This window comes from Cajanus cajan, chromosome 4 (assembly GCF_000230855.2).
Source record: "Cajanus cajan strain Asha chromosome 4, NIPB_CcT2T_4, whole genome shotgun sequence".
In the NCBI taxonomy this organism is placed as follows: domain Eukaryota; kingdom Viridiplantae; phylum Streptophyta; class Magnoliopsida; order Fabales; family Fabaceae; genus Cajanus; species Cajanus cajan.
The window spans coordinates 45647508-45673614 of record NC_138520.1 but is presented as its reverse complement, the minus strand read 5'-3'; the positions used below and the strand labels follow the sequence as shown (position 1 = coordinate 45673614).

Below are 26107 nucleotides of genomic sequence, written 5' to 3'. Positions count from 1 at the left end.
TTCCCAGGGAACAATGGGAAAATCATCTCAGTTAGAGCAAATCAGAAGATAGCTCGGTAGTGCTACGCCGAAAGCTTGAAGGTCTCGCCATCCGAGGAGCGCCACAAAAGTGACCCTCCTACAGTAGCTCACATAACCCAGGTTAACATCACTGACCTGGATCCAAGGTCGGAATCCCGTGACGAACGGCCAAGTCCCATTGATGAGCTTGATGACCTCTAAGTCGGTAAAATCCCTAGACAGTGTACAAAAATAAGCCGACAGCTAAACCTAGAACTGGGGCAGCAACTTGAAGCCGAAATCTCCAAGAATGTTGACCTTTTTGCATGGTCCAGCACTGACATGCCAGGTATAGATACTAACTTTATCTGTCACAGGTTGGCAATCCATAAAGAGGCAAAACCGGTTGCCCAAAGAAAATGGAAGGTCAGGGGTGAATGGCAACAAGCTATCATAGCTGAGACGCAAAAGTTAATAAAGGTAGGATTCATCAGGGAAGTCCGGTATACCATGTGGCTAGCGAATGTGGTGCTTGTTAAAAAGAGCTCGAGAAAGTGGCGTATGTGCGTCGACTACACTGACCTGAATAAAGCATGCCCCCAAAGACTCATACCACTTACCAAGCATCGATAGGCTGGTCGATTGAGCATCGATAGGCTGGTCGATTGAGCATTCGGGCACGCCTTCCTCAGCTTTTTGGATGCTTACTCTGGGTACAACCAGATCATGATGTACCCGCCAGACGAGGTGCACACGTCATTCATCACCGACCACGCCAACTTCTTCTACCACGTGATGCCATTTGGCCTAAAAAACGCGGGAGCCACTTACCAAAGGCTGATGGACAAAGTCTTTCACTAGTAGATTGGACAAAACATGGAAGTCTACGTCGATGACATGGTGGTCAAAACCACTTCAGCTGAGGCTCATGCCTCCGACTTGGCCGAGGTGTTCAGCTAGATCAGAAAACATAACATGTGCCTCAACCCAGAGAAATGTGTCTTTGGCGTCCAGGGAGGTAAATTTCTCAGTTTCATGATCACCAGCAGGGGAATTGAAGCCAACCTGGAAAAGTGCAAAGCCATTATACAGATGTAGAGTCCACAAACTGTCAAGGACGTCCAACGTTTGGTAGGAAGGTTAGTATCTCTTTCTCGCTTCATCCCCAGGTTGGCAGAGAGAGTAGGGCCCATCTTCACCTTGTTGCGAAAACCCAAAAATTTCGAGTGGACTGAGTAGTGCGAAGAAGCCTTCAAAAGCTTCAAAGTCTTCCTCACAACACCACCAATCCTCCGAAGGCCAGATCATCACACCGACCTACTCCTCTACCTAGCCGTGGCAATGGGCGCAATCAGCGTAGTCATAGTACAAGAACACCAGAAAGTGCAAACACCGATCTACTTTATCAGCCGAGTCCTTCAGGACACGGAAAAACAGTATTAGATGATTGAGAAGCTTGCACTAGCACTCGTCACCGTAGCTCGGCACCTCCGACCTTATTTCCAAAGTCACCAGGTGGTCGTTAGAACCGACTACCTGATTAAACAAATCTTGAGAAAGCTGGAGCTCACCGACGTATGATAGCATGGTCAGTGGAGTTATCCAAGTTCGGCATCCAATACGAAAGCCGAGGCCCCTTGAAAGCTCAATTAGCAGATTTCGTGGCTGAACTCACCCCAACCTCGGCTGTGGAACAACAGGTATGGACTCTACACGTTGATGGATCCTCCAATTCTAAGGGTGGTGGTGCAGGTATCATCTTGGAGGGGCCGAATAAGGTCACCGTCAAGAAATCTCTCAAGTTTAGCTTCAAAGTGACCAACAATCAAGCAGAATATGAAGTGCTTTTGGCAGGTCTAAGGTTGGCTCATGACCTCAGAGCGTAGAGAGTAAGTTGCAACAGCGACTCAAAGCTCATGGTGGAGCAACTTAGTGGGGCGTACCAGACCAAGGATACCCTTTTGCAGAGGTACTTCCTTACAAAATTCCAGAAGATCTCGTCCTTCGATGAGTTCACCATACACCATGTGCCCCGTGAACAGAATGCTAGAGCCGATCTCCTATCCAAACTCGCCAGTACAAAGCGTCCCAGGCAACATCGGACCATCATCCAAGAGACCCTGAATTCAGCCAGTCTAGATGAGAAAGTTGTCAACGCTAGTGACAGTGAAGACCAAGGATGGATGACGGGCATTTGGAGCTACTTAAAGGAGGTTACTCTACCCGAGGACAAAGACGAGGCATGGAAGATGAGGATGAGGTCGGCTAAGTTCATCATCATTGGGGACGAGCTATTCAAACGTGGCGTCTCCACTCCTCTACTCAAATGCTTAGCAGGGTCTCAAGCCACTTATGTCATCGAGGAGATCCACTGAAGGATATGTGGTATGCATTCCGGAGCACGCTCGATGGCGACTAGGGTACTTCGAGCTAGGTACTACTGGCCCATATTGAAGTCGGATTGCCAAGCCTACGTACAAAAATGTAAGGAATGTCAACAGTTCGGCAATGCACATCGACAACTGCTCGAAGTCCTCCACAGATGATGTCGTCGTGGCCATTTGCCCAATGGGGGATGGACATCCTCGGGCCATTTCCCCCCGCGAAAGGTCAACTCAAATTCCTCCTAGTGGCAATTGACTACTTCACCAAGTGGATCGAGGCATGCCCACTCGCCAAGATCACCGCCGAGAATGTACAGAAATTCACCTGGAAAAGCATCATTTACAGGTTTGGCATCCCGCATTCTCTTGTCACCGATAATTGCAGACAATTCATCACGCAAAACTTCGAGGACTTCCTCTGAGAGCTCGGCATCAAGCACCTCCCCACCTCGGTAGAGCATCCCCAAACTAACGGCCAAGCCGAAGCTACAAACAAAGTAATACTTCGCGAGCTCAAGAAATGGCTAAGGAGCGCCAAAGGATAATGGGTCGACGAGCTCCCCAGCATTCTGGGCATACCATTGTACTCCACAATCAACAACGCAGGAAACACCTTATAGGCTGACCTACGGGCCCGATGCCATGATCCTAGTGGAGGTCGACGAGCCGTCTCATCGACATCGTGTCTTTGACATGGAACAAAACGCTCAAGAGACAGCAGCCAACCTCGACCTGATTGACGAACTCAGGGAGGAAGCCCGGATTCATGAAGAAACTTGCAAACTTCGAGCCTCCAGAAGGTACAACACGCGAGTCCGACCTCGCTCTTTCCGAGTTGGTGACTTGGTGTGGCGACTACTAGGCGAAGCACGAAGAGACCCATCAGAAGGAAAACTCGCGCCCAACTGGGATGGCCCATTTCGAGTTACAGAAGACTTAGAAAATGGAGCATACCGACTAGAAGAGCTCAGCGGCAAAGCCATCCCACGAACTTGGAATGCCACGCATCTCAAGTTCTACTTCAGTTGAAATTGTACGAATGAGTTGTGCACTCTTTTCCTGACTTAGTCTTTTGTCCCATAAAACAGAAAAATGGGTTTTGGCTGAGAGGGTTTTTAACGAGGCACACCCACGACATTAATAAAATGACTCATTCCATGCATAGCTTCTCAATCTTACACTGCTTTGGCACAAATTATACCCTGTTAAGCCAAGGTCAAATTCGAACCTTGGTACGAATTACTATATGTTAGGTCAAGGTCGAATTCGAACCTTGGTACGCACAACTTTATGTTAGGCCAAGGTTGAATTCGAACCTTGGTACGCACTACTTTATGTTAAGCCAGGGTCGAATTCGAACCTTGGTACGAATAACTTTATGTTAAGCCAAGGTCGAATTCGAACCTTGGTACGAATTATTTTATGTTAAGCCAAGGTCGAATTCGAACCTTGGTACGAATTATTTTATGTTAAGCCAAGGTTGAATTTGAACCTTGGTACGAATTATTTTATGTTAAGCCAAGGTCATTCGAACCTTGGTACGAATTATTTTATGTTAAGCCAAGGTCGAATTCGAACCTTGGTACGAATTACTTTATGTTAAGCCAAGGTCGAATTCGAACCTTGGTACGAATCACTTTACCTTAAGCCAAGGTCGGATCCGAACCTTGATGCAAGATACCTCTTCCAAAAAGCGCAAAATACAAAACAAATTTTGAACGCGTTACGAAACTCAGAAACAGGCGACAACTAAGCCTAAAACCGAATTCAATCCTCAGCGAAAAATCAAAGGTCAAAATAGAACCATCAACAACGACAGATGAAAACTCAAAAAAATAATATATACACAACAAGTTTGTCAGCACAAAGCAAAAGTTCAGGAAGCAAGAAAAATAAATTACATGAACTAAGCCATTACAAAAATAGCGGCCTAGGCAGTGGTATTCTTGCTCGAGCTGTCAGGGAGGTCGTCTTCCTTCACCAGCTGCCCTGCTTGCACCTCTTTCTCTATGTGCATAGCAGAGAGGTTGACCCCGGGTGCAAGCAACCTCGCCTGACGAGCTGATTTGATAAAGCCCTTCTTGTGCTCCAGTAAGACGGCTCGCTCGGTCTCAACAAGCTTCCTCTCTAGACCAACCTTAGCCTCGGCCATCTTCTCCAGGTCCGCCCTCAAAGTTGCGACCTCCTCCTCCTTACCACCGAGAAGCATCTCGTCGCAGAGACGCTTCTCGGCCACTTCCGCCAGGTCAGCCTTCAGCGACGAGACCTCATCCTCCAGGGAGCGCGCTCGGTCCCGAGAAGAAGTGGCAAGCTCCTGCAGCTTGCCCACTTGGGTAGCATAAACCTCATTAGCCTTCAGAGCAATCTCCAAAGACTTTTGAGCTCTCACAAGATCCCTTCTTGTGGCTTGTAGCTCGGCCTCATTATGCCTTTTGGCCTCGCCTAGAGCGGCCCCCAAAGCCCGGTTTTCCTCTTCCAAAGGCTGAACTCGGCTCCTGGCGCTCTCGAGATCCCCCTACAGCTTCGACCACTTACGCTTCCAATGGTCAACGATGGTGATTGACCTCTGCGTGAATACCTACACAGAGTCCAATCCCTCCACTGCCCCGACCTTCTCGATAATTGCCTTGTCGGCCGGGGCGGTCACCCCCGAGCTCCACATTGAGTCCACGTCTGACGACATACTCACGTGGTCCAGCCTCGCCAAGGGGCGTTTAACATCGAAATGATGTACGATGCACTTCCCCTTCGGAGCCCCTGCCGGGGGTGGAGGCGGCACAACGGTCGCAGGAGTTGATGATGGCGCCTCAGCACTTGACCCTTCTCCGCAGACCTCGGTGGAAGTTGAGGTAGGCGCCGCCTGCGTAGTAGCTGAAGCGTCCAGCCTTGGCGCCTCCGAGATCGGTTCCACCCGCGCCTCGTTAGTGGTTGGCACAGGCCCCACCTGCACGCAACACAAAACAAAGATTTTCCCCAAGTTATTAAACAAGAAAATCACACAACGTGGAATAAAAACAGAAAGAAGAGAAATACAAACCTGCGCCTCACGAGCGACCTCCTCCACGGCGGCTCGGGATGATCCCTCAGGAGGAGGACTTCCGATTAGGTCAACTGCGTTGGCATCAACATCCTTCTAAGTCACCTCTTTAGCATCTTGAGGGACAGAGGTCACCGCGACCTCTTTCTCTCCCCTCTTTCTTTTTCTGCGGGTTTCTAGGGGAGCGACCTCCTCCTCGAGAGGGTCGGGGACCTCGATCTCGGCAACATTGTAGCGGGCTTTCAGCTCTCGCCACTTGCTCCTCCCCATTATACCTGCAAGCACAGAAGCCAAGCACATAAGAAAAAGAAAAAAGGGAAAGGACCTAACAACTAAGGGGACAAAGTACTCACTCTCTAAACCCCTCTCTTTGTCCGCCAAGTTGGCAAGCGATAGGATGAGCTTGCAATCCAGGGGACGAGGGAGTGCGACTTGGTTGGTGATGGCAGCCGTATCCGAATCTATCAGTTGAAGACCACCTGACCCGTTGAACTTAATCGGATTCTGCTGCCAGTAGAGAGGGAACCTCGACAACCCGCCGAAGTGGAATACTTCATCCTTCAACGGGTCAGCCTCTTTAGGCAGAACTCGGAAGAACACCTTCTTGAAGCTCTTGTACGATTGGGAGTAAAGAGAAAATAACCCCCCAACCTTACTCCCATTCAAGGAAACCCATCCCAGGGGAGGCTCGCCCAACTTGAGTTGGTAGAAATGGAGGAAAACAGGAAGTGACAACCCTATTCCCAGGGCCGAGCACAAGACTTGAAAAGCCATCAAAAAATCCCAATTATTAGGGTGCAACTAGCAAGGAGCCACGTTGATAAAATTCAAAAAATTGCATTCGAACTGAGTGAAGGGAAGGCACATACCTAAATCCCTAAAAAAACACTGGTACATATAGAAAAAGGGGATATTAGTGGTACCCCCATATACACACGCTCACCGGGTTGACACGGTTCAAGCTGGATGAGCTTAGAAATGGACGCTTGGCAGATTCTGTGCGATCTCCACATCACATTAACCTCTAGAAATAACTTAAAGACGCTCTAGAATTCTTCGACGTCACCTCTGACCTATTCATAGTCAGTGATGACGGGAAAAGAATCCCTAGGGTTATTCCCACCCCTTCTCTTTTCAGCAGCGGCCGCCTCGTCGGCCACCGTCTTGCCTTTACCTTTGGCCGGTGCAGAGGGTGTGGCGCTATTCTCTCCAGCCATCAAAAAAATCAAAAGACTCGAGAAAAAGGGATAGTCGAGGAAAAAAGAAGAAGGAGCCCAGTAGAGAGAAAGAACGAGAAGAGAAGACAGACAGGGTAAAGTACCTGGTACTTCCTCGACAACCATAGAACAATGACGGAGAAGGAGGACCTGATTGCCAGAAACGACGACAACGAGGAAGAGCAGAGGCAAAGAAAGCAGAGCGTGTGAGGGAAGCCAAAGAAAGGAAAGAGTAAAGTGAAGAAGAGAAAGGGAAAAAAGGGGGGTTTTCCAAAATTAAAACGGGAAGGTCACACGTGGAGAGAGGGGGAACATAAACTGACGACACATTAATGGGGCCCATTATGACGAAGTGTGCCCATCATTACATAACCGTCACCTCCCATTAACACACTGCCCACACGTTTCGGTGAAAGAGGTGACGGTTATGACACATGGCATCACGATAGAGAAGCATACGCGAAGAGTCATGACCCCTTGTCGAGCTCGACATTAACTCCTCGACCCACGATCTTTAGGGCTCGGGGGCTAGTGTACTATCCGTATCGCGAAGCCGAGCTCTAGCTCGGCATCACAGCGCAAAACGACCTCAGACACGCGCTAGGCAACATCGGCCAAGACAAGGCCCGTTATCTAAATAGGTCATGACTGATCTCAGGCCTAAGGCCCAATGAAACCCTAATTCACACAAAGGTACGTGCATTACTTATACGAGACCAATACACCCACAAACACTAACTTTAGCATCAGAGTCTCTTTTGCAGGTACCACCCCCACCTTGGAACAACAAGCATACCAATGAAGGAGGCTCACCAATCTTGCCTAGTGGATCGTCTCTACGACTGATCTCCGGTAAGAATAGTTCCCATTGTAGAACCTGAACTAATAAAAAGAAAATAATGATCATTAGTATCAAATAAATCTCAATCTTAAACAAGAAATTAATATATAATTGGTAAATAATTACGAAATTAGTTAGAGGAGATGGTGGTAGTTTCTCTTCAATTAGTTCAAATGTGTTCCCAATCTTTATTCATAAAACTCTAAAACTCAAAATGAATCGAAAAAGAATGGGAGGAAAAGGAATGAAAGTCCACTATTTCAAGTGAAGATAAACAAAAATGTGAAAAACTTGTCACTAGGAGGAATTCTTAGATAATAGTTCATAAAGAAAGGTTTTCTCTAAAGAGAGATCTAGAATCTTTGAAAGAAAAAATCTTAATATTATTTCTTAAATCACTAAAAAATGATGCATACAATGATGGATATGTATATATATATAGTAAAAGTAAACTAGAGTGGTTGAACTTATAAGAGAATAATCCTAATATTGAGAGTAATCCTAATATTCTCTCTAGACTCTCTTTCTAAATTTTTCAAGAATAAATTTATAAAACTCAAATATTAAAGAAAATCTTATATAATTTTTCCTACATGGTAAACTTGACCTCTACTTAGAATAATACTTTATCGACAAAAATTACACTCTGCAAATGAATTATTATTTGTCAATTTTGAAATACTACTAGATCATATTTATTAAAAAAAAAATTAAATATCATATCTCTCACATTGAAGCATAAATACCTCTTGTGGGAAAAAAGTTGAGTGTATTTAGGAATTAACTGAATTAGAATAAAAAAAATTATATTCATAAGTTTTTATTTTTTTTACACCAAAATATATGTATTTTTTGTTTAACATAATTTTAAACCGGATTCAAACAACACATAGGCTAAATATAACTTAAGGCGTGGAGGTAGGCGTTATTACACTGGCAAAAGAAAAGAAATGGTGGTTTGAAATGAGTGTAGTAAAGTAAAGCAAAGCAAAACCCCGAAACCTAAAGACACAAATCGAAAACCCCTCTTTTTGAAAAACGAAAGACACACTCCTGACTGAGAGCGCGCAACAATGTCGGGTTTCTCCTTCGGATCCTCTTCCTCTTCTTCCACACCTTCCTTTTCCTTCACAAACCCATCCTCTTCCTCCTCCTCTTCTTCCCCATTCTCATTCACATCCTCCCCCTCCCTCTTCACCACCACCACAAACCCTACCTCCGCCGCGGCCTCTTCGCCCTCCCCGTTAAATTTCTCCTTTGCTCCCTCTTCTTCCTCCTCCGCCGCGTCCGCCACCGCTCCTTCAATTTTCGCCGCTGCCACTTCCGCCTCTCCCTTGTTCGGCGCTGCTTCCTCCTCCGAAACGACGCCGTTTGGTGCAGCCTCCCCTGCGACGACGCCGTTTGGAGCAGGTTCATCCTCGCCATTCGGTGGAACGTCTTCAGTTTCAACGAATCTGTTTGGAGGTACCTCCTCAGCTTCAGGGACTCTATTTAGTGGAACGCCCTCGGCTTCGACGAGGCCGTTTGGCGCAATGTCCTCCGCATCAGTAACGCTGTTTGGTGGAAACTCATCTGCTTCAACGACGCCGTTTGGTGCAGCGTCTTCAACTTCAACTTCGACGACGCCGTTTGGTGGGGCGTCCCCTGCGTCGGCGCTGTTCGGAGGGACGTCTTCTTCGTTTGGTGGAACAGCTTCTGCAACGACGCCGTTTGGAGGTAGTAGTACCCCCTCTGCCTCAACGCCAGCTTTTGGGGCATCTTCTTCTGCCGCATCGTTGTTCGGAGGAGGATCATCCTCAGCTGCAACGACGCCGTTTGCAGCGTTGGCGGCTTCTTCAGGTGCAAGTAGCTCTCCTTTGTTCTCAGGTGCATTTGCCACAACTGGAGCTTCTTCGTCCTCGGCCTCAACGACGTCGTTTTCAGCGTTTGCAAAGCCATCTGCTCCAACCACTACAACGACGTCGTCTAGCTCGTCGGGATTCTCCTTCGGAACCCCTGCTTCCTCTGCTTCTCAACCCTCTTTTGGGTTCCCCAATGTAGCTTCGGGTTCGGCTTCAGCTTCTTCTTCAGCTGCTTCCGCGGCTTCTACCGCACCGGCGTCCAAGGCACCGGGTTCGTTTTCGTTCACCACGTCTTCGGCGCCGCTGTTCTCAACGGTGACAACCACCACTGCTTCAACCGTGGGCACCGGGAGCACGACCTTGTCGCCGTCTGTGCCTGCCTTTGGTGCTTCCGCGGCTTCTTCTGCTGCTGCTGCTGCTGCGAGTGCCTCCGCGGCTCCTGCTGCATCTTCTTCCAGTGGAGGATCATCTTTTACAGGATTTGGCGTGGGAAGCACGTCGTCCACTGCTTCTTTTGGGACTGGGTTTGCCTTTGCGAATAAGTCATCAACGCCGGCAGTTTCTAGTGTTACTACTTCTGCATTTGGTGAGTTACACCGTTTCAATCTTTTTAGAAATATCCATGTTAATCATGATTGCTGCTATGTCTTTGAGGTGTCTGGCCTGTTTTTCTTGTTATGTTGGGAGATTCTGTGGTGGTTTACATCTAATGATGGTATTTGCTTTCAATCAGTTTGATGCATGGATAAAGTTTGCAAAAATGTAGATGGTTTCTTTTCAATGTAAAAAAAAGGTGCTTAGGTATGCTCCTGAAATAAGTTTCAAATGTTTTTCAGTTGTCTTCTCCTTTCTTGAGAGTTATTTTTTTTTTGGTAGGATTTCTGTTGATTCTTGCAGTAAGTTCCACTGGTTTTATATCTGTCTGGTGTTATGAACTCTGGGGAAAAGCGGTGGGGGGGGGGGGGAGTGCTTATGATTGTGTACCTATGGTAGTTTCTAGTAACTTTATTGGTCGATCTAAATGTCAATATAAAAAAGTGTGAAACTAGTTGGCATCAGCATCTCACATGGTCGTTTTTATATCCCTGAACCCCAAGTATATTGCAAGATGTTAACTACCAAAGTCCATTTGTTTGTAGTCTGCTGTTTTTTCTTGATTTTTTTTTCTTCTTTTAATAGAGGTTTGATGATAGTATTTACTGTTGCCTTATATTTTCAATCCAGAAGACTCTAGATTTCACGAGGTATGTTGTTTCTTTGGGCTAATTTCAACTTGTTTTCCCGCTATTAATAGGCTTTTTATGTCACTACTTAAGGACCATATTTTTCTCCAGTGTCTAGGGTTCAGGGTAAAGGCTAAACTAAAATTTCCTACATATAATATTGTAGAGCAGTTTTAGAATGAAAGCAGAAACTAATCTAGGTTGATTGATTGGAGTAGTAGTATTATGTATGGTTGGGTACTATATTACTACAATTGCTTTGTGAACAGCACTATATAGTCAGTGAGTTGTTGGCTTGTTGGAAACAGTATGTGGTGAAAATTGATCCATATTTTACTGATTTTAGAGAATTCAAACAAGAACAGGTTAACATGTTGTCTGTGGGAATATTTGTTGAGCTAGAGGATGAGAGAGCTCCATGAATTCACAGCTCGGGTAGTATTTTGTTCTGTATTTTACTGTTTTATAAAAAGTTAAAACTGCTAAGAACGGTTTCAGTAATGAATTCTCTATTTTTCTCTTGTCACACACCCTAAAGCATGGAATAAAAATCTCATTGGGCTTTTAGTAGGGACACAACACATGATTTAATCAACTTGCATGACGCAGCTGTTTTATATCAATTATTAATATCATATATAGGGATAGAAAATTGTCTAACCATTCTTGTTTACCATGTCTACAAATTAATCAACTTTAAACTTTTAAAGTTGAAGCTAGATTTTAATGTCTTTAAGATGCCAAATATATTTTATTTAGACTTCGTAAGTTGATTAGTAATCAAAGGTACAGTATCTAAAACATGCAGAATCTCCTGATGCTGGTCCTTGTACTTTTATCTTTGTAAATTACTTTTCCTCCTCCTTGCAAACTTTTATCTTTTCTCTCTAGTAATTTTTTTTGTTTGATAAAATGTTCAAAATATTTTCAAACCTGATGGCAGGGGTGAGCACGTCATCCTCTACTGCTCCAGCAATTTTGAGTTCCAGTACTGGTGCTACTCAGACATCAACTGCTGTTGTTGTGGCTTCCACTAGTGGGTATGCATACATTTCACATGGTCCTAATTAAATTATTTCCGTTTAGTAAATGTAGTTAAAATATTTCTTTATTCTTTATGTGTTCACCTCCATGTTCTGTCTCATTCTTGATTTTCTGTTGCAAGTTTATGCATCTACAATTATGTTATATTCATATTGCATTACGGATAATTTCATTCTAAAACATATACACATTTTACTTTTATATATATATAAAAACAGAACACTTATTTGCATACTGAATTTTCCCCTATTTGTTTCTTCTCCCAGAGTTTTAAGTTTTAGGAGTAGTATTACACTGTCATGTGTACTTTGTTGCCCCCAAGTTGCACCTTTCAATTGATTGTTAGATTGTTAGTATGCTACTTATAGGACTGATCTGACTTGTTTCTCTTTGCAATTGCAATTTATCTAGTTTCCTGCTTTGTTAAATCATATTGACTTCTGCAATTTATATTATTTCTATCTATGTTTTAAGTTGTGAATTCACAAGGAGTCATTAATAAATCATGAGAAGGTGTTTTTGATATGTTCTTTTCTGCCTGTCCTGTAGAACTACTTCAAGTGTCAGCACTACAGTTGCTGCTGCACCAAAATTGCCATCTGAAATCACAGGAAAGACTGTGGAGGAGGTACTCGACGCGTTCCCTATTCTTTTAAATGTTCCCTACATCATATTTTATTTATTAAGTTAATTATGACTATTATTGGCAAGTGCATCTGGCTTAGAAAATTTGATTTCATTTGCTTGGTTAAGACTTGAGCTGCCCTTCATTGAATTATACTAAGGAAAAGACTGCTTCTACTACCTAGTGCTGAATACTGGGACTGGAATATTTAGAATGGACTTGGTAATAATGCAAAGATGATATGGACTTATGTTAACTTCACATTATTTCTATTACAGTGCTCAATGTGATTTAAAAATTGTATGTTTAAATTCGTTACTCAAGTGTTGAATTATATTATTGGGTTCAAAATAGCATGTCATCAGAATGTTATACTGAGAAAGCTTTAGGGATAGATCATTTTTTTGTTTTTCTAAAAATTAAGCTAAACCAAACATGCTTTACAGCATGCACCCCTTAAAAACATGATTTCTAGTTCCTGTGTAGTTCACTTTTATGATAAGGATTAACATGGAGGATAAGACATTGGATATACTTGAATATTAGGGTTTGAGAAAAATAGTGTGTGTGTTACACACATCTTTCCTTTTTCATTATTTATATAACATTGAGTACATAAAGTATGTAAAACCCTAGGAGTCTAAGACACACATCAGACATATATCAAAAGAAGAAATAACAGAATACAAAGGCTACTCTAATAAGCTATTCTAACACTCCCCCTCAAGCTGGAGCATATAGATTGTATGCACCAAGCTTGGAACATAAAAACTGAATGCGAGGCCCCCTCAATGACTTAGTCATAACATCTGCAAGTTGTTCATTGGATGTGACAAATTCAGTGACAATTTCCTTAGACAGCAACTTTTCTCTAACAAAATGACAGTCAACTTCTATATGTTTGGTTCTCTCATGAAATACTGGATTGGAAGCAATGTGGAGCGCAGCCTGATTATCACAATACAATTTCATTGGATGGCCTTCACAAAAATTTAACTCTTGAAGAAGTTGCTTAATCCACATAAGCTCACAAGTAATTAAGGCCATAGCACGATATTCAGCCTCAACACTAGATCGGGCAACAACATTTTGCTTTTTACTCTTCCAAGATATGAGATTTCCACCTAGGAATACACAGTAACCAGTAGTGGAACGTCGGTCTATGGGACATCCTGCCCAATCAGCATCACAGTATCCAGAAATCCTACTGTCTCCTTTATCCTCATACAGTAATCCTTGTCCTGGAGCCTTTTTGATATATCTAAGAATACGCAAAACAGCATTCCAATGATCGATATGAGGAGCCTGCATAAACTGACTAACAATCCCCATTGCAAAAGAGAGACCAGGTCTTGTAATTGTAAGGTAAATGAGTTTTCCAACCAATCTCCTATACCTTTCTAGATCTGCAAACGGTTCACCTTGATTAGTCATTAGTTTTTGGTTAGGATCCATAGGACTATCAATGGGTCTGCAATCAGTCATGCCTGTTTCCTCTAAAATGTCCAAAGCATACTTCCTTTGAGAGATCACAATGCCTTCCTTTGATTGGGCAACCTCGATACCAAGAAAATATTTTAGAGGTCCCAAATCTTTGGTCTGAAAATGGTTAAACAAATGTTTCTTCAATTGAGAGATTGTAGATACATCGTTTCCTGTAATCACTATGTCATCGACATAAACAATCAAATAAACACATCTCCCAGGTGAAGTATGACAGTAGAAAACTGAGTGGTCTGCTTCACTTCTTTTAAGCCCAAAGTCTTGTACAACATGACTAAATTTTCCAAACCAAGCTCGAGGAGATTGTTTGAGGCCATAAAGAGATCTTCGCAATTTACAAACTAAACCAGACTCCCCCTGAGCAACAAATCCAGGAGGTTGCTCCATGTAAATTTCCTCCTCCAACTCACCATGAAGGAAGGCATTTTTAATGTCTAATTGGTGGAGAGGCCAATGACGAATAGCTGCCATAGCCAGAAAGAGACGAACAGTAGGAAGCTTGGCCACAGGAGAGAAAGTGTCACTATAGTCGAGGCCGTAAACCTGAGTATATCCCTTTGCCACCAATCGGGCTTTGAGTCGATCAACTGTACCATCAGGGCCAACCTTAATAGCATAGACCCATCTGCATCCAACTGGTTGTTTCCCAGGAGGAAGTGGAACTAGCTCCCATGTACCACTATGCTCAAGAGCTTGCATTTCATCAATCATGGCTTGTCTAGGAATGGTAAGAGGAGATATAGAAGAGACAAAGGAGAAATACAAGGGGGATAAGCGATGATAACTCAGAAAATTATAAATAGGATGAGGGTTTCGAGTAGACCGAATACCTTTTCGAAGAGCAATGGGCCATCCTGAGTTATCCTCACTAGGATCCGTAGCAGGGACATCTGATGGTGAAGGACATGAAACAGGTGACTCTTCAGGTAATGTTGGATCAATTTGTCGTGCTCGACGTTGATATGTGACAAGAGGAGGTGGAGTAGCTTGAATAGGAGTAGTTGCGGGAATAATAGACTGAGTAACCTCTTGGTTATGAAGTGAAACTTGAGGTGGAATGGGAACATGAGAACAAACTGGTAGCACCTGTTGTACTGAAAGAGAATCATGAGTGGTGCGTGAGAAAAATGGAGTTTGTTCAAAGAAGGTGACATCTGCAGACATATAGTATTTTCTGGTCTCTGGAGAGTAACACTTATACCCTTTCTGAAGACGGGAATAGCCTAAGAAAACACACTTAATGGCTCTAGCAGATAGTTTATCCAAACCAGGAGAGACATTATGGACAAAACAAGTACACCCAGAGACCCGAGGTGAGACATGAAACAAGGGTTCTTTAGGATAGATAATGGAGTAAGGGATTTTATTTTCAAGGGAAGAAGAAGGCATTCTGTTTATTAAAAAACAAGAAGTGAGGATTGCTTCACCCCAATGATGTACCGGAACATTTGCATTGAGCATTAGGGTGCGTGCAGTCTCCACAAGGTGCTTATTTTTCCTTTCTGCTATTCCATTTTGCTGGGGTGTATGTGGACATGTAGACTGATGTAAGATATCCTGTGAGGATAGGAAAGAAGACAATTCAGAGGAGAAATATTCTTTAGCATTGTCACTTATAAAGATTTTAATTGTTCTCCCAAATTGGTTTTTGATCTCATTGAAGAAAGACATGAAAATAGACAACAGTTCAGAACGATCTTTCATTAGATATACCCAAGTACATCGAGAAAATTCATCAATAAATGTTATGAAATATCTGAAACCAAAAGATGTTACACGACTTGGACCCCAAATATCAGAATGAATGGTAGTGAAAATTGAGTTACATCTTTTATCGGTTCGCTTGGGAAAAGATGATCTAACATGTTTGCCTAATTGACATGATTCACAACCTAACTCTTCTAAATTTTTAAGATTAGGAACCAAAAGTTTCAGCTTGGATAGACTTGGGTGACCCAAACGGTCATGCAGGAGCTTGGGTGACAAAGTAGCAACACAAGACACAAGAGGTTGTGTTTCAAAATAATAGAGACCACTAGATTCATGTCCTTCACCAATCTTCCGACCCGTACCACGTTCCTGAATAACAAAAGATTCAGCATTAAAGGTTACCGAACAATTTAAAGACTTGGTTAACTGACTTAAAGAGATTAAGTTGAAAGAACAATTAGGGACAAATCATAGTAGTCAATAGCGGCCGGAGCGGCCGCTATCGCGGCGCTCCGGAGCGGAGCGGCCTCACCCCGCAATCTGGCTGCTGGAGCGGAGCGGATTTGTGTAGCGGCTGGAGCGGCCGCGTCGGAGGCGGAGCGGAGCGGCCCAAATCGCGGAATCGCGGCGCGATTTCAGACTTACCCTTCATTAAGGGTAAGTCGGTCTTTTCAATGGGGTTTTTTTGCCCTAATCCTCCCTTTCCCTCTCGCGATTTCAGACTCATCCAAACCAAACCCCTCCTTTCGTCTCTCCCTTTCTTCTTCTCTGGCTATCGTGCGTGCAGCGTGTAGCTCCGACGAACTCCGGCTCCGACGCACCTCCATCGTCAACGCGCCTCCAGCTCTGACGCACCTCGGACTCCGACGCGCCTCCAGGTCCGACGCAGCTCCGACGTGGCCGAAAGCTCCGACGCGCGTTTGTCTTCTATTCTCCTTCTATTCTCCTTCGAGGATGCCTTTTATGCAACATGCAACATATTTTTTTTTAATTATTTATTAAATTATTTCAACTGATTTTTTTTAATTTCTGATTTAATTTAATTGAACAAAATTTATTTTTAAATTCTGATTAAATTTAATTCAACAAATTTTATTTTTAAATTCTGATTAAATTTAATTCAGCAAATTTAATTTTTAATTTCTAATTAAATTTAATTCAGAAAAATTTATTTTTAATTTCTGATTAAATTTAATTCAGAAAATTTTATTTTTAATTTCTGATTAAATTTAATTCAGCAAATTTTATTTTTAATTTCTGATTAAATTTAATTCAGAAAATTTTATTTTTAATTTCAGAAAATTCTATTTCTATTTCAGCAGCATATTCTTTTTAATTTCTGATTCTATATATATATATATTATTAATTATTTTTGTTTTTTTAGCTTTTATATATATATTATTAATTATTTAATATATATAAATTAATATTTAAATAGCGGTTATCCCGCTCCGCGTCATCCCGCTATCCCAGTTTTAGGGTCGGCCGCTCCGCGCCGCTATCCGGGATTGACTACTATGGGACAAATAACACAGAGTTTAAATTTAATGAGGGAGACAGAGAGACTTGACCAATTCCTTTGGGAGCAATTTTGGATCCATCTGCTAAGGTAATTAGTTGAGGGGATTTAAGTGGAGACATGGTAGAAAACATAGACCTATTACCAGTCATGTGATCAGAGGCTCCTGAATCAATGATCCATGGACTTTGATTTGCAGTTGAATGAGAAATACAAGCTGTAGAAACAGTAGTGGTAGAGAAAGATTGAGCTTGATTCATAGATTTCCATTGAAGAAATTTCTGATAGTCATCTTTAGGGACCATTCTATCAGTTTTTCTCAATTTCTTAGACTTGGACAGATTTGGAAAACCATGAAGAGAATAACAATTCTCTTGGATATGACCTATCCTCTTGCAGTATGAGCATTGAGGACGAACGTTTCTCCCTTGACTAGAAACCATTGCAGAAGCTTCAACCTGACCTGGAGATTCCATACGAAGAAGTAGGAACAACTGGAGAAGATGAACAGTAACCGCAACTCAAAGAGAAGATGAACAGTGACCAAGACCCAAACGACCAATTGGAACACTAAACTGAGGTCTGAAACAGACCCAGAAGGCTCAGGCGAGCACAACGGTGGCGGCGTGGCGGACTTCTGGCGACCAGGAGGCGGCGCGTGAGACACACGCGCTTGACGGACAGACACTTGGGGCGGCGCGTGGGAGCGCGTGGAGGCTTGGATGAGCTCGAAACCAGCAGGGTTGGGTTGCGCTCAACGAGGCGCACAAAACCCTAAGTTCGCCGAAGAATTTGGTAGCCGGAGGTGGCGGCGGACGGTGGCCGACGGCGGGGGACGCCGGCGAACATCGGCGGCGGACAGCGGCGGCGGACGAACGACAGAGCGGGATCGGACCCGCTCTGATACCAACTTGAATATTAGGGTTTGAGAAAAATAGTGTGTGTGTTACACACTTCTTTCCTTTTTCATTATTTATATAACATTGAGTACATAAAGTATGTAAAACCCTAGGAGTCTAAGACACACATCAGACATATATCAAAAGAAGAAATAACAGAATACAAAGGCTACTCTAATAAGCTATTCTAACAGATATTTCTGACACTGACAATATTTACCATGTTAGAATTAGACATTCTTGATTCCTCTATTTCTCTCTACCCCCATCCTAATCATATAACCTTATGTAGATTATCAAGGAGTGGAATGCTGAGCTGCAAGAGCGAACTGGAAAATTTAGAAAACAAGCAAATGCAATAGCTGAATGGGATCGCAGGATTTTGCACAATCGAGATGTTTTATTGAGGCTTGAGGTTTCTCTACATCTATTGATAATCATTTTTAATTATTTTCTTCATGCAATGGCTTAAATTTTGGCAATTCTTACTCTGTAGCTTATTATAACAATGTTATAATTTTAGATTGAAGTGGCAAAAGTTGTTGAGACACAATCAAATTTGGAGAGGCAATTGGAGTTGATAGAGACTCATCAACAGGAGGTATTTTGAAAATCAGTTTATTTCTTAATACTTTAATCCAAGCTTCTTCTTCATGTATTTATTTGGAAATAATTTCTTTTTGTTATGGTAGGTTCGTATAATATTGTGCTTGTATTCTATAGTGTTTTGTGTCTTGTGATCTAACTATAACCTCTACTTTGTTTTGATGGTAACATACTATTCCATTAGTGTCCACTTTACATCATGCTTGTCCTTAGCTTATTTGTGTTCAAAACAACTTTTAATCAGAATTTTACTGAGCGTTTTTAAAAAAATGGTGTTTTTCCTAAATTCAGTCTAAATGTAACACATACAGCATGTTCCTTTATGTTGGCATGTGTCTAGTGCAAACATTCTTTTTTAAACCTTATGGTTACCATTGGAAAATTAAGCAACTAAAATTTATCACGTTATAAATTCAGGTTTTTACAGACTCAACAAGCTGGCAGCGGTTGCTAAATTCAATTGCACCGCTACTCACAAATTAAATAAAACCCGGGCAGTTTGCTAGTGAAACAATATCATTAATTTATGATTAGAAATGAAAAGAGAAAAAAAATCCTAAGGGACGTGACTCAAAATTGAAATTGAAAGATTCAGAAATTTTGTTAGTTCTATACAAGGTTGTCAAAATTGTAGATCCTATGCTGGGATCAGACAGGAGAGAAAGAAACATTAAATGTGAGATCATAACACTAGGACGGAATATCCCACACCTGTTATGTAGAATTCTATTTAAGGCATAAAATGAATAAAATCACAATTGCAACATTTAGTTATAATATACATGTTCTTCTATAACACTTGCACTGCCAGAACTAGTAGAAGCACTAGGACCAGCATGAACACTGGATGGCATTTTCCGGACACCCAATAATCAGAAGCAACACCCAAAATCAGAAAATTTAGACAATCTGAATCACAATTTTGACAACTATGGTTATATTTTAATATCTAATGAAGGTATTTGATTATAATCATGTCATTTAACTTTTCTTATGATGGGCTATCAAAATTTGGCCTTCCAGTATCAGATATAAAATTTATGTTCACCATCAAAATCTTCACAATTATGTACGCATTAACCAGTTCACAAAACATTTGTTAAATGAGTTTCATCTTGTGATAGAGGCTATTTATTGTCACCCCTGTATTAGGTTGATAAGGCATTACAGAGTATGGAGGAAGAAGCTGAACGAATTTACAAGGATGAGCGTGGATTACTTCTTGATGATGAAGCTGCATCTACAAGAGATGCGATGTAAGTTTTGAATCATCATATCTTTTTGACTGATTATTGTCTGAATGGGTTCACTGATGGTTTGATTTGATATATTTTATATTTTTAAGTTTGTAACCCAATCTTTGCCATATTGAATTCAATCTGGTTTGTGTAGTGTGAAGTGATTTTGACCTTTGTGACAGTTGAATGATATTTTACTTTATTATCATATTACTCTCGTCTCCCTAGACATGAACTGTGTCTGCAAAACTACCAAGTATGTATGATAACGACCCATCATCTTGCTACTCCAACAAACTTTCATAAGTTTCTGTCTACTATGATTTTCAATTGAATGAAAATATCAACTGCTTGATCATATGTGCTTTGTAGTTTTAAGTTTTATGAAATTTGACATGCAAGATCAACATGATAAATTTTAATTTAATGGTCTGATTATCAAAATCACTTCATAATAGTTAGTATATATCACTAACTTGGCAGGTTTTGTTGTTTTACTGACTGTTAATTGATTCAAGTTGCATTTATATATTGATAGCTTTCAACTGTTTTTGTGCTACTGATTACCGAATACAAATTGGTCTTTCATGGTGTTTTCTGAAATATAAATTACTACATAATAAGGAATTAAGGATTTAGAACAGATTCTTCATGATACTTACAGTGTTATTTAGGGAGTGCCCCTGGTGGAATTGCAGAATTCAATCTGCATTTCCCAATCAGACACTAACATTGTATTTTGTAAAATTTTATTTGGATAATTTCAAGGTTTAGTCACCTTAACAATACTAAAATTAAATTCAGAGTATTTAAGTAGTTTGTAGATTAATTTCAACATTTCTTGCATGCTAAAATTAAACCTTGTATTGTTTTTGCCAACTAGGATTGGCTCACTTAGTCAGCCTTTTCCTCATGACAATTGTGACTTGGGATTGATTGATGGAATTTTATTGGTAGATTCAGTGAGGTTGGAGGGTTTCCCTGACAATAGGGAGAGATTTGTGTCACCGTTAACTGTATACTCTAAAAATAAAGATTTTACATATAAATTTAAGTTTTCCACTTTACAAGTTTATGAAAATAATCAGATCTAGGGTTTTGTTTCAACTCCTTTTCTACTTTAACTTCATGCTGATGCTTTGTCATTTCTTTTTTTCAAATAACTTCATTTGCAGGTATGAGCAATCTGAATTGATTGAAAGGGAACTTGAGCAGATGACAGAACAAATCAAATCAATTATCCAATCCCTTAATTCAAACCAGGTACTGGTTGTTAGCTCTTCTATTACAATAAACAACAACAACAACAACCAAGCCTTTATCCCACTAGGTGGGGTCGGCTATATGGATCAAACGACGCCATAGGGATCTATCATAAATCATCTCTCTTGATAAGGCATTGATCTCCATGTCCTTTAGCACTGTTTCCCCTATAGTTTTCCGAGGCCTTCCTCTCCTTCTAGCTCCAACAGTAGCCTCCATCTCATCGACCCTCCTCACCGGTGCGTCAGCCGGTCTCCTCCACACATGCCCAAACCATCTAAGACGGGACTCAACCAACTTCTCCACAATAAGTGCAACCCCCACACTTTCTCGGATGCATTCATTTCTAATCCGATCTTTTATCGTGTGTCCGCACATCCACCGTAACATCCTCATCTCGGCTACATGAAGTTTATTCTCGTGTTTCCCCTTTGCGGCCCAACACTCGGTCCCATATAATATAGCCGGCCTAACAGCAGTACGGTAGAACTTTCCTTTAAGCTTAAGAGGCACCTTTTTATCACATAGCACCCCGGACGCCCTCCTCCATTTCATCCAACCCGCTTGGATCCTATGATGCACATCGCCTTCCAACTCTGCATCTTGCTGAACAATAGATCCCAAATACTTAAACCTTGGGACTTTTGTTATTGCTTGCTCTCCAATCTTCACCTCCTGAGTTGCCCTTGTGTTCCGCATGCTAAACTTACACTCCATATATTCCGTCTTACTTCGGCTTATCCGCAAGCCATGTTCTTCCAGGGCTTGTCTCCATCTTTCGATCTTCTCATTTATCTCTTCCCTAGAGTCTCCCGTAAGAACAATATCATCGGCAAAAAGCATGCATCGGGGCACTGGCTCTTGGACATGCTCAGTAAGCGCGTCCATAACCAGTGTAAAAAGGTAAGGACTTAAAGTAGACCCCTGATGAAGTCCTATGGTAATAGGAAAATCCTCAGACACCCCACTCTGTGTTATCACGCTAGTCTTGGCCCCTTCATACATGTCTTTAATCGCCCTGATATAAGCAATACGCACCCCTTTCTTCTCTAGTGCCTCCCACAATACTTGTCGAGGTACTCTATCATAGGCCTTCTCCAGGTCTACGAACACCATGTGTAAATCCTTTTGTTGTGTCCGATATTGCTCCATCAATCGTCGTAGTAAATATATTGCCTCCATAGTCGATCTCCCTGGCATAAAACCAAATTGGTTCTCCGTAACTTGTGTCTCTTGTCTTAACCTTCGCTCAATCACCCTCTCCCAAAGTTTCATAGTATGGCTCATAAGCTTAATCCCTCTATAGTTTGCACAATCTTGAATATTCCCCTTGTTCTTATAAATAGGGATTAAGGTACTCCTACGCCATTCTTCCGGCATCTTGTTTGATCTCATGATCTCATTAAACAACTTGGTGAGCCAACTTATGCCCTTCGCTCCTAAGGTTTTCCAAACCTCGATCGGGATAGTATCCGGTCCCACAGCCTTCCCATTTTCCAACCTTTTCAACGCCTCCCTTACCTCAACCTCTCTAATTCGACGGCAGTAGGTATAGTTTAGGCCCTCTTCCCGGCGGTCTACCCTATAAGATTGCAAACGGTCCTGACTCTCATTAAAAAGCGAGTGAAAGTAACTCCTCCATCTTTCCTTGATATCCATATCCGACACCAGTACTCTTCCCTCTCCATCCTTAATGCACTTCACCTGTTCTAGGTCTCTTGTCCTCCTATCCCTACTTTTAGCAAGCCTATAGATGTTCTGTTCCCCTTCCTTTGTGCCTAACGAAGTGTATAATCCATCATATGCTCTAGCCCTTGCCTCGCTTACCGCTTTCTTAGCCTCACGCTTAGCCGCCTTATAATTTTCCCAACTCTCTGCGTTCCTACCTGTGGACCAAATTTTGTAGCAAGTCCTTTTCACTTTAACTTTCTCTTGGACATTTGCCTCCCACCACCATGATTCCTTGCCCCTGGGTCCAAACCCTTTCGATTCCCCCAGGGTCTCCTTTGCAATCCTCCTGATCACTTTGGCCATACCCTCCCACATTTCATTTGCATTGCCCTGCTTATCCCAGCCTCCTTCCTCTAAGGCCTTTCGTAGGAAGCGTCCTTGATCATCCCCCTTTAATTTCCACCACCTGATTCTCGGCACCTTGTCCTGGCCTTTTCTTTCCATCCTTCTCTTAACACTAACATCCATGACCAACACTCGATGCTGGGTAGTCAGGCTCTCGCCAGGAATGACTTTGCAATCCATGCAAAATTTCCTGTCTGATTTCCTTACAAGAAAGAAATCGATCTGAGAGCATACCATCCCGCTCTTGTACGTGATGAGGTGTTCCTCCCGCTTTTTAAAGCACGTATTGACTATTGTAAGATCGAAAGCCAAGGAGAAATCTAGTATGGTTTTGCCTTCTCTATTTGCTACTCCTAAGCCATGTCCTCCATGGAAACCTTCGTATCCCCTAGAATCGCCCCCGACATGTCCGTTAAGATCCCCCCCTAAGAAAATCTTCTCTCCCATAGGTATTCCTTGGATAACCCCTTCTAAATCCTCCCAAAATTGCACCTTGTGGTGCTCCTCCGACCCAATTTGAGGCGCATACACGCTAATGACATTGATGGTATCCTTCCGAGCGACTAGCTTAAGGGCTAAGATCCTATCTCCGACTCTCTTCACCTCCACCACGTCCTTCCTCCACTCCTTGTCCACTATGATGCCAACCCCATTCCTCGCTCTTACCTTCCCGGTGTACCAGAGCTTAAAACCCGAAGAATCCAATTCCTTTGCCTTTTCCCCTATCCATTTGGTTTCTTGTAGGCACATAAAGTTGATCCTTCTCCTAATCATCGTGTCTACTATTTCCATAGCCTTACCGGTAAGTGTGCCTACGTTCCATGTTCCTATTCGAATCTTGGTCTCGTGAACTAGCTTCTTTACCCGCACCCGTTCACTAGTATGCGGGAACCCTTGCCTATTTAACACTGCATCCGGGCGGCGATGCAGCGGCCCTTGCACATTTGACACTGTACTCGAGCCATACAGCGCGTTGCTTCCGGGCAACGACCTAGCATTATCCAAATAACATCGTTGATCCATATCATAGAGATTCGACTGGGGTTTTTTACGCTGGCTTGTCGAATAGCCTAACACAACCTTCACCTTTTCTCCGGGCTTAGGACCGGCTATGTAGTGCCCAAAAAACACTGCATAGGCAGGTTTTATTACAATAAAAGAGCAAGAAATTTTGCTTACAATGGTGTTTTGTTCAGGGTGGAGAACTTGATACTCTTGATGGAATGACTCCATTAGATGCAGTGGTTCGAATTTTAAATAATCAACTAACTTCTCTGATGTGGATTGATGAAAAGGTTTGTATTTTTCATTTTGCTATTTATTTCGTATATTAGAAATTTCTAGCTATCTTGTGCTTGTTTCATTGAAATTGAATCAAGATTAACTTGCTTCAAGGTCTAGTTTTTTTATTTCTATCAAGGTGTATTTTAACTACTTTAATATTTCTAATTATGCAATTAGCCAATTAAAGATGCTTTTGCCTTGTCTGAACCTGTTCCCTCATGCAAGTAGAAATATGGAACCATCAATTATCAAGGCACCTTGAAGTTGTTTTAGAATGCGGATCATACATTTCTTTCAGTAACTACAGTTTCCTAGTCTCCTGGATTCCTGGAATTTTGATGGAAATGGTGACGTTTCTCAGTGCGAGAGATTTTTCCCATGAAATGGGAGGGGTGAGGATACTAATTATTATTCAGGGATATGAATTGTAGGATTTCTTCATTATTTACTTCCTTAATTATTAAAGACCGGGTTTGCCTTTTTATTGGGAATAGTCGTCCAGAGGAAATTAGTTCCTGAAGTGTTGGATATAGGTTTAATATTTTAAGGTCAGCATAGTGCATACTTTATTCAATTTATTATGTGCATTCTTGTGCAAATTCTGACTTTTGATGAATTCATTTTAGGCTGAAGAATTTTCTTCCCGCATTCAGAAGCTAGCTAACCCAGGTTCTGCATCTGCTTCAGATCGTGAGATGACGGGTCCAGGATTCTGGATGTTCTGATATTTCAAATTGTACAGTAGTATATCAATCTCTTAAAAAGTGATGCTGCACCGAGTAGATTTTCTTTTGTATGAAAAGGCTATTTTGTATTTTTTTTTTTTTACCTAAGATTCGGGATGAAGCGTTTCAGAATGGTTACTGTCGAGTTTTCTATTGATTTTCTCAATATTGCTTCGGATAGGGACCCCCTTGAAAAAATAACTGCAGGGGGTGAAATTTCATCTTTCACCGTACGCTTTTCTATAATTACATTTTTATTAATATTTTTTTGAAGTGAAAATATTAATGGTTGAGAATTTAGATTCATGCTGTTCTAAAAAAGTTGCAGATCTTAAATCCACAATGACTTTTATACTTTTCAATTCAAGTTAAAAACCTGTCATTTTGAAATATTGAGAATCCTTAACAGTAAAGAAGTAAATACTAATTTTAAATTAAAAAAGACTTTCCACTATGAAAATGAGATTTGTAATTAAGTCCTTTAAGTTATCGCTATGAAATTAGAATTATGGAACTAAAATAACACTTGGTATTGAAGTATTTGTCCCCATATTTACGTTTTAGAACAAGAGTTACACTGATAATCAATTATATTTTTTAATTGTGTCATGTTACTGTAAATATATTTTCTTTTAATAATAACATGATATAACTAAAAGATATAATTAGTTATCAGTATAAAATTTTTTTACACTGATAATGTATAGGTGATTAACTCTTACAACAATACCTATATTTAAACTTAAATTTGACTAATTACTTATGATTATTTTCATATTCAATGGGAAGTTTTATACTTTTATGGTTTTGATTTAATAAAATGAAAATGTCACGAACTAGTAAAGTAATATTGTACCTATATTATATTTTCAATATGATAACATTTTCAATGCATAACAGAGTTTAATTGAAAAAGTATTTTAACATTCCTAAGAATGTATTTTTTTGGATTCATATTTATTGTTAAGATGAATAAAAATAAGAAACTTAGAAATCCCTTCATGTTCGAATGAGGGAGAAAATAGACAAAATTAAACAAATTGTATAATTTTTTTTTATTAACAAAGGGAT

At 41.4% G+C, this 26107-nt stretch overlaps 3 protein-coding genes across 4 annotated transcripts; 2 read left to right on the top strand and 1 right to left on the bottom strand.

The window, feature by feature from the left end:
- Positions 1-1916: 1916 nt before the first annotated feature.
- LOC145957316 (uncharacterized) lies at positions 1917-2375 on the top strand. Its single transcript, XM_083073550.1, has one exon. The coding sequence runs from the start codon at positions 1917-1919 to the stop codon at positions 2373-2375; it is 459 nt and encodes a 152-aa protein (XP_082929676.1).
- Positions 2376-8405: 6030 nt separating this feature from the next.
- On the top strand, positions 8406-25316 carry EMB2766 (structural constituent of nuclear pore). Of its 2 annotated transcripts, XR_014433064.1 has the most exons (10): positions 8406-9906; positions 11487-11583; positions 12137-12215; positions 18137-18259; positions 18368-18445; positions 19603-19706; positions 20864-20951; positions 24224-24322; positions 24540-24703; positions 24938-25316. XR_014433064.1 is itself a non-coding variant. In XM_020349613.3 (9 exons), exons 1-9 carry the CDS (start codon positions 8553-8555, stop codon positions 25034-25036), a joined length of 2121 nt encoding a protein of 706 aa, XP_020205202.1. In that variant the 5' UTR covers positions 8408-8552; the 3' UTR covers positions 25037-25316. The 2 variants fall into 2 exon arrangements, 1 of the variants encoding a protein (XP_020205202.1); XM_020349613.3 differs by lacking the exon at positions 24540-24703 and having other exon boundaries at positions 8408-9906.
- LOC109790459 (retrovirus-related Pol polyprotein from transposon RE2) lies at positions 12352-14425 on the bottom strand. The gene has a single exon (XM_020349614.3). It carries the CDS (start codon positions 14412-14414, stop codon positions 12936-12938), a length of 1479 nt encoding a protein of 492 aa, XP_020205203.2. The 5' UTR covers positions 14415-14425; the 3' UTR covers positions 12352-12935.
- Positions 25317-26107: the final 791 nt, after the last annotated feature.

Excerpts from the sequence above, each read along its gene's own strand:
- LOC145957316 (XM_083073550.1), top strand. The coding sequence starts at position 1,917 with ATGGTGGAGCAACTTAGTGGGGCGTACCAGACCAAGGATACCCTTTTG.
- EMB2766 (XM_020349613.3), top strand. The coding sequence starts at position 8,553 with ATGTCGGGTTTCTCCTTCGGATCCTCTTCCTCTTCTTCCACACCTTCC. Across the intron at positions 18,260-18,367 it reads ATGTTTTATTGAGGCTTGAG|ATTGAAGTGGCAAAAGTTGT; the intron begins GTTTCTCTACAT and ends TTATAATTTTAG. Across the intron at positions 24,323-24,937 it reads TGATGTGGATTGATGAAAAG|GCTGAAGAATTTTCTTCCCG; the intron begins GTTTGTATTTTT and ends AATTCATTTTAG.
- LOC109790459 (XM_020349614.3), bottom strand. The coding sequence starts at position 14,414 with ATGCAAGCTCTTGAGCATAGTGGTACATGGGAGCTAGTTCCACTTCCT.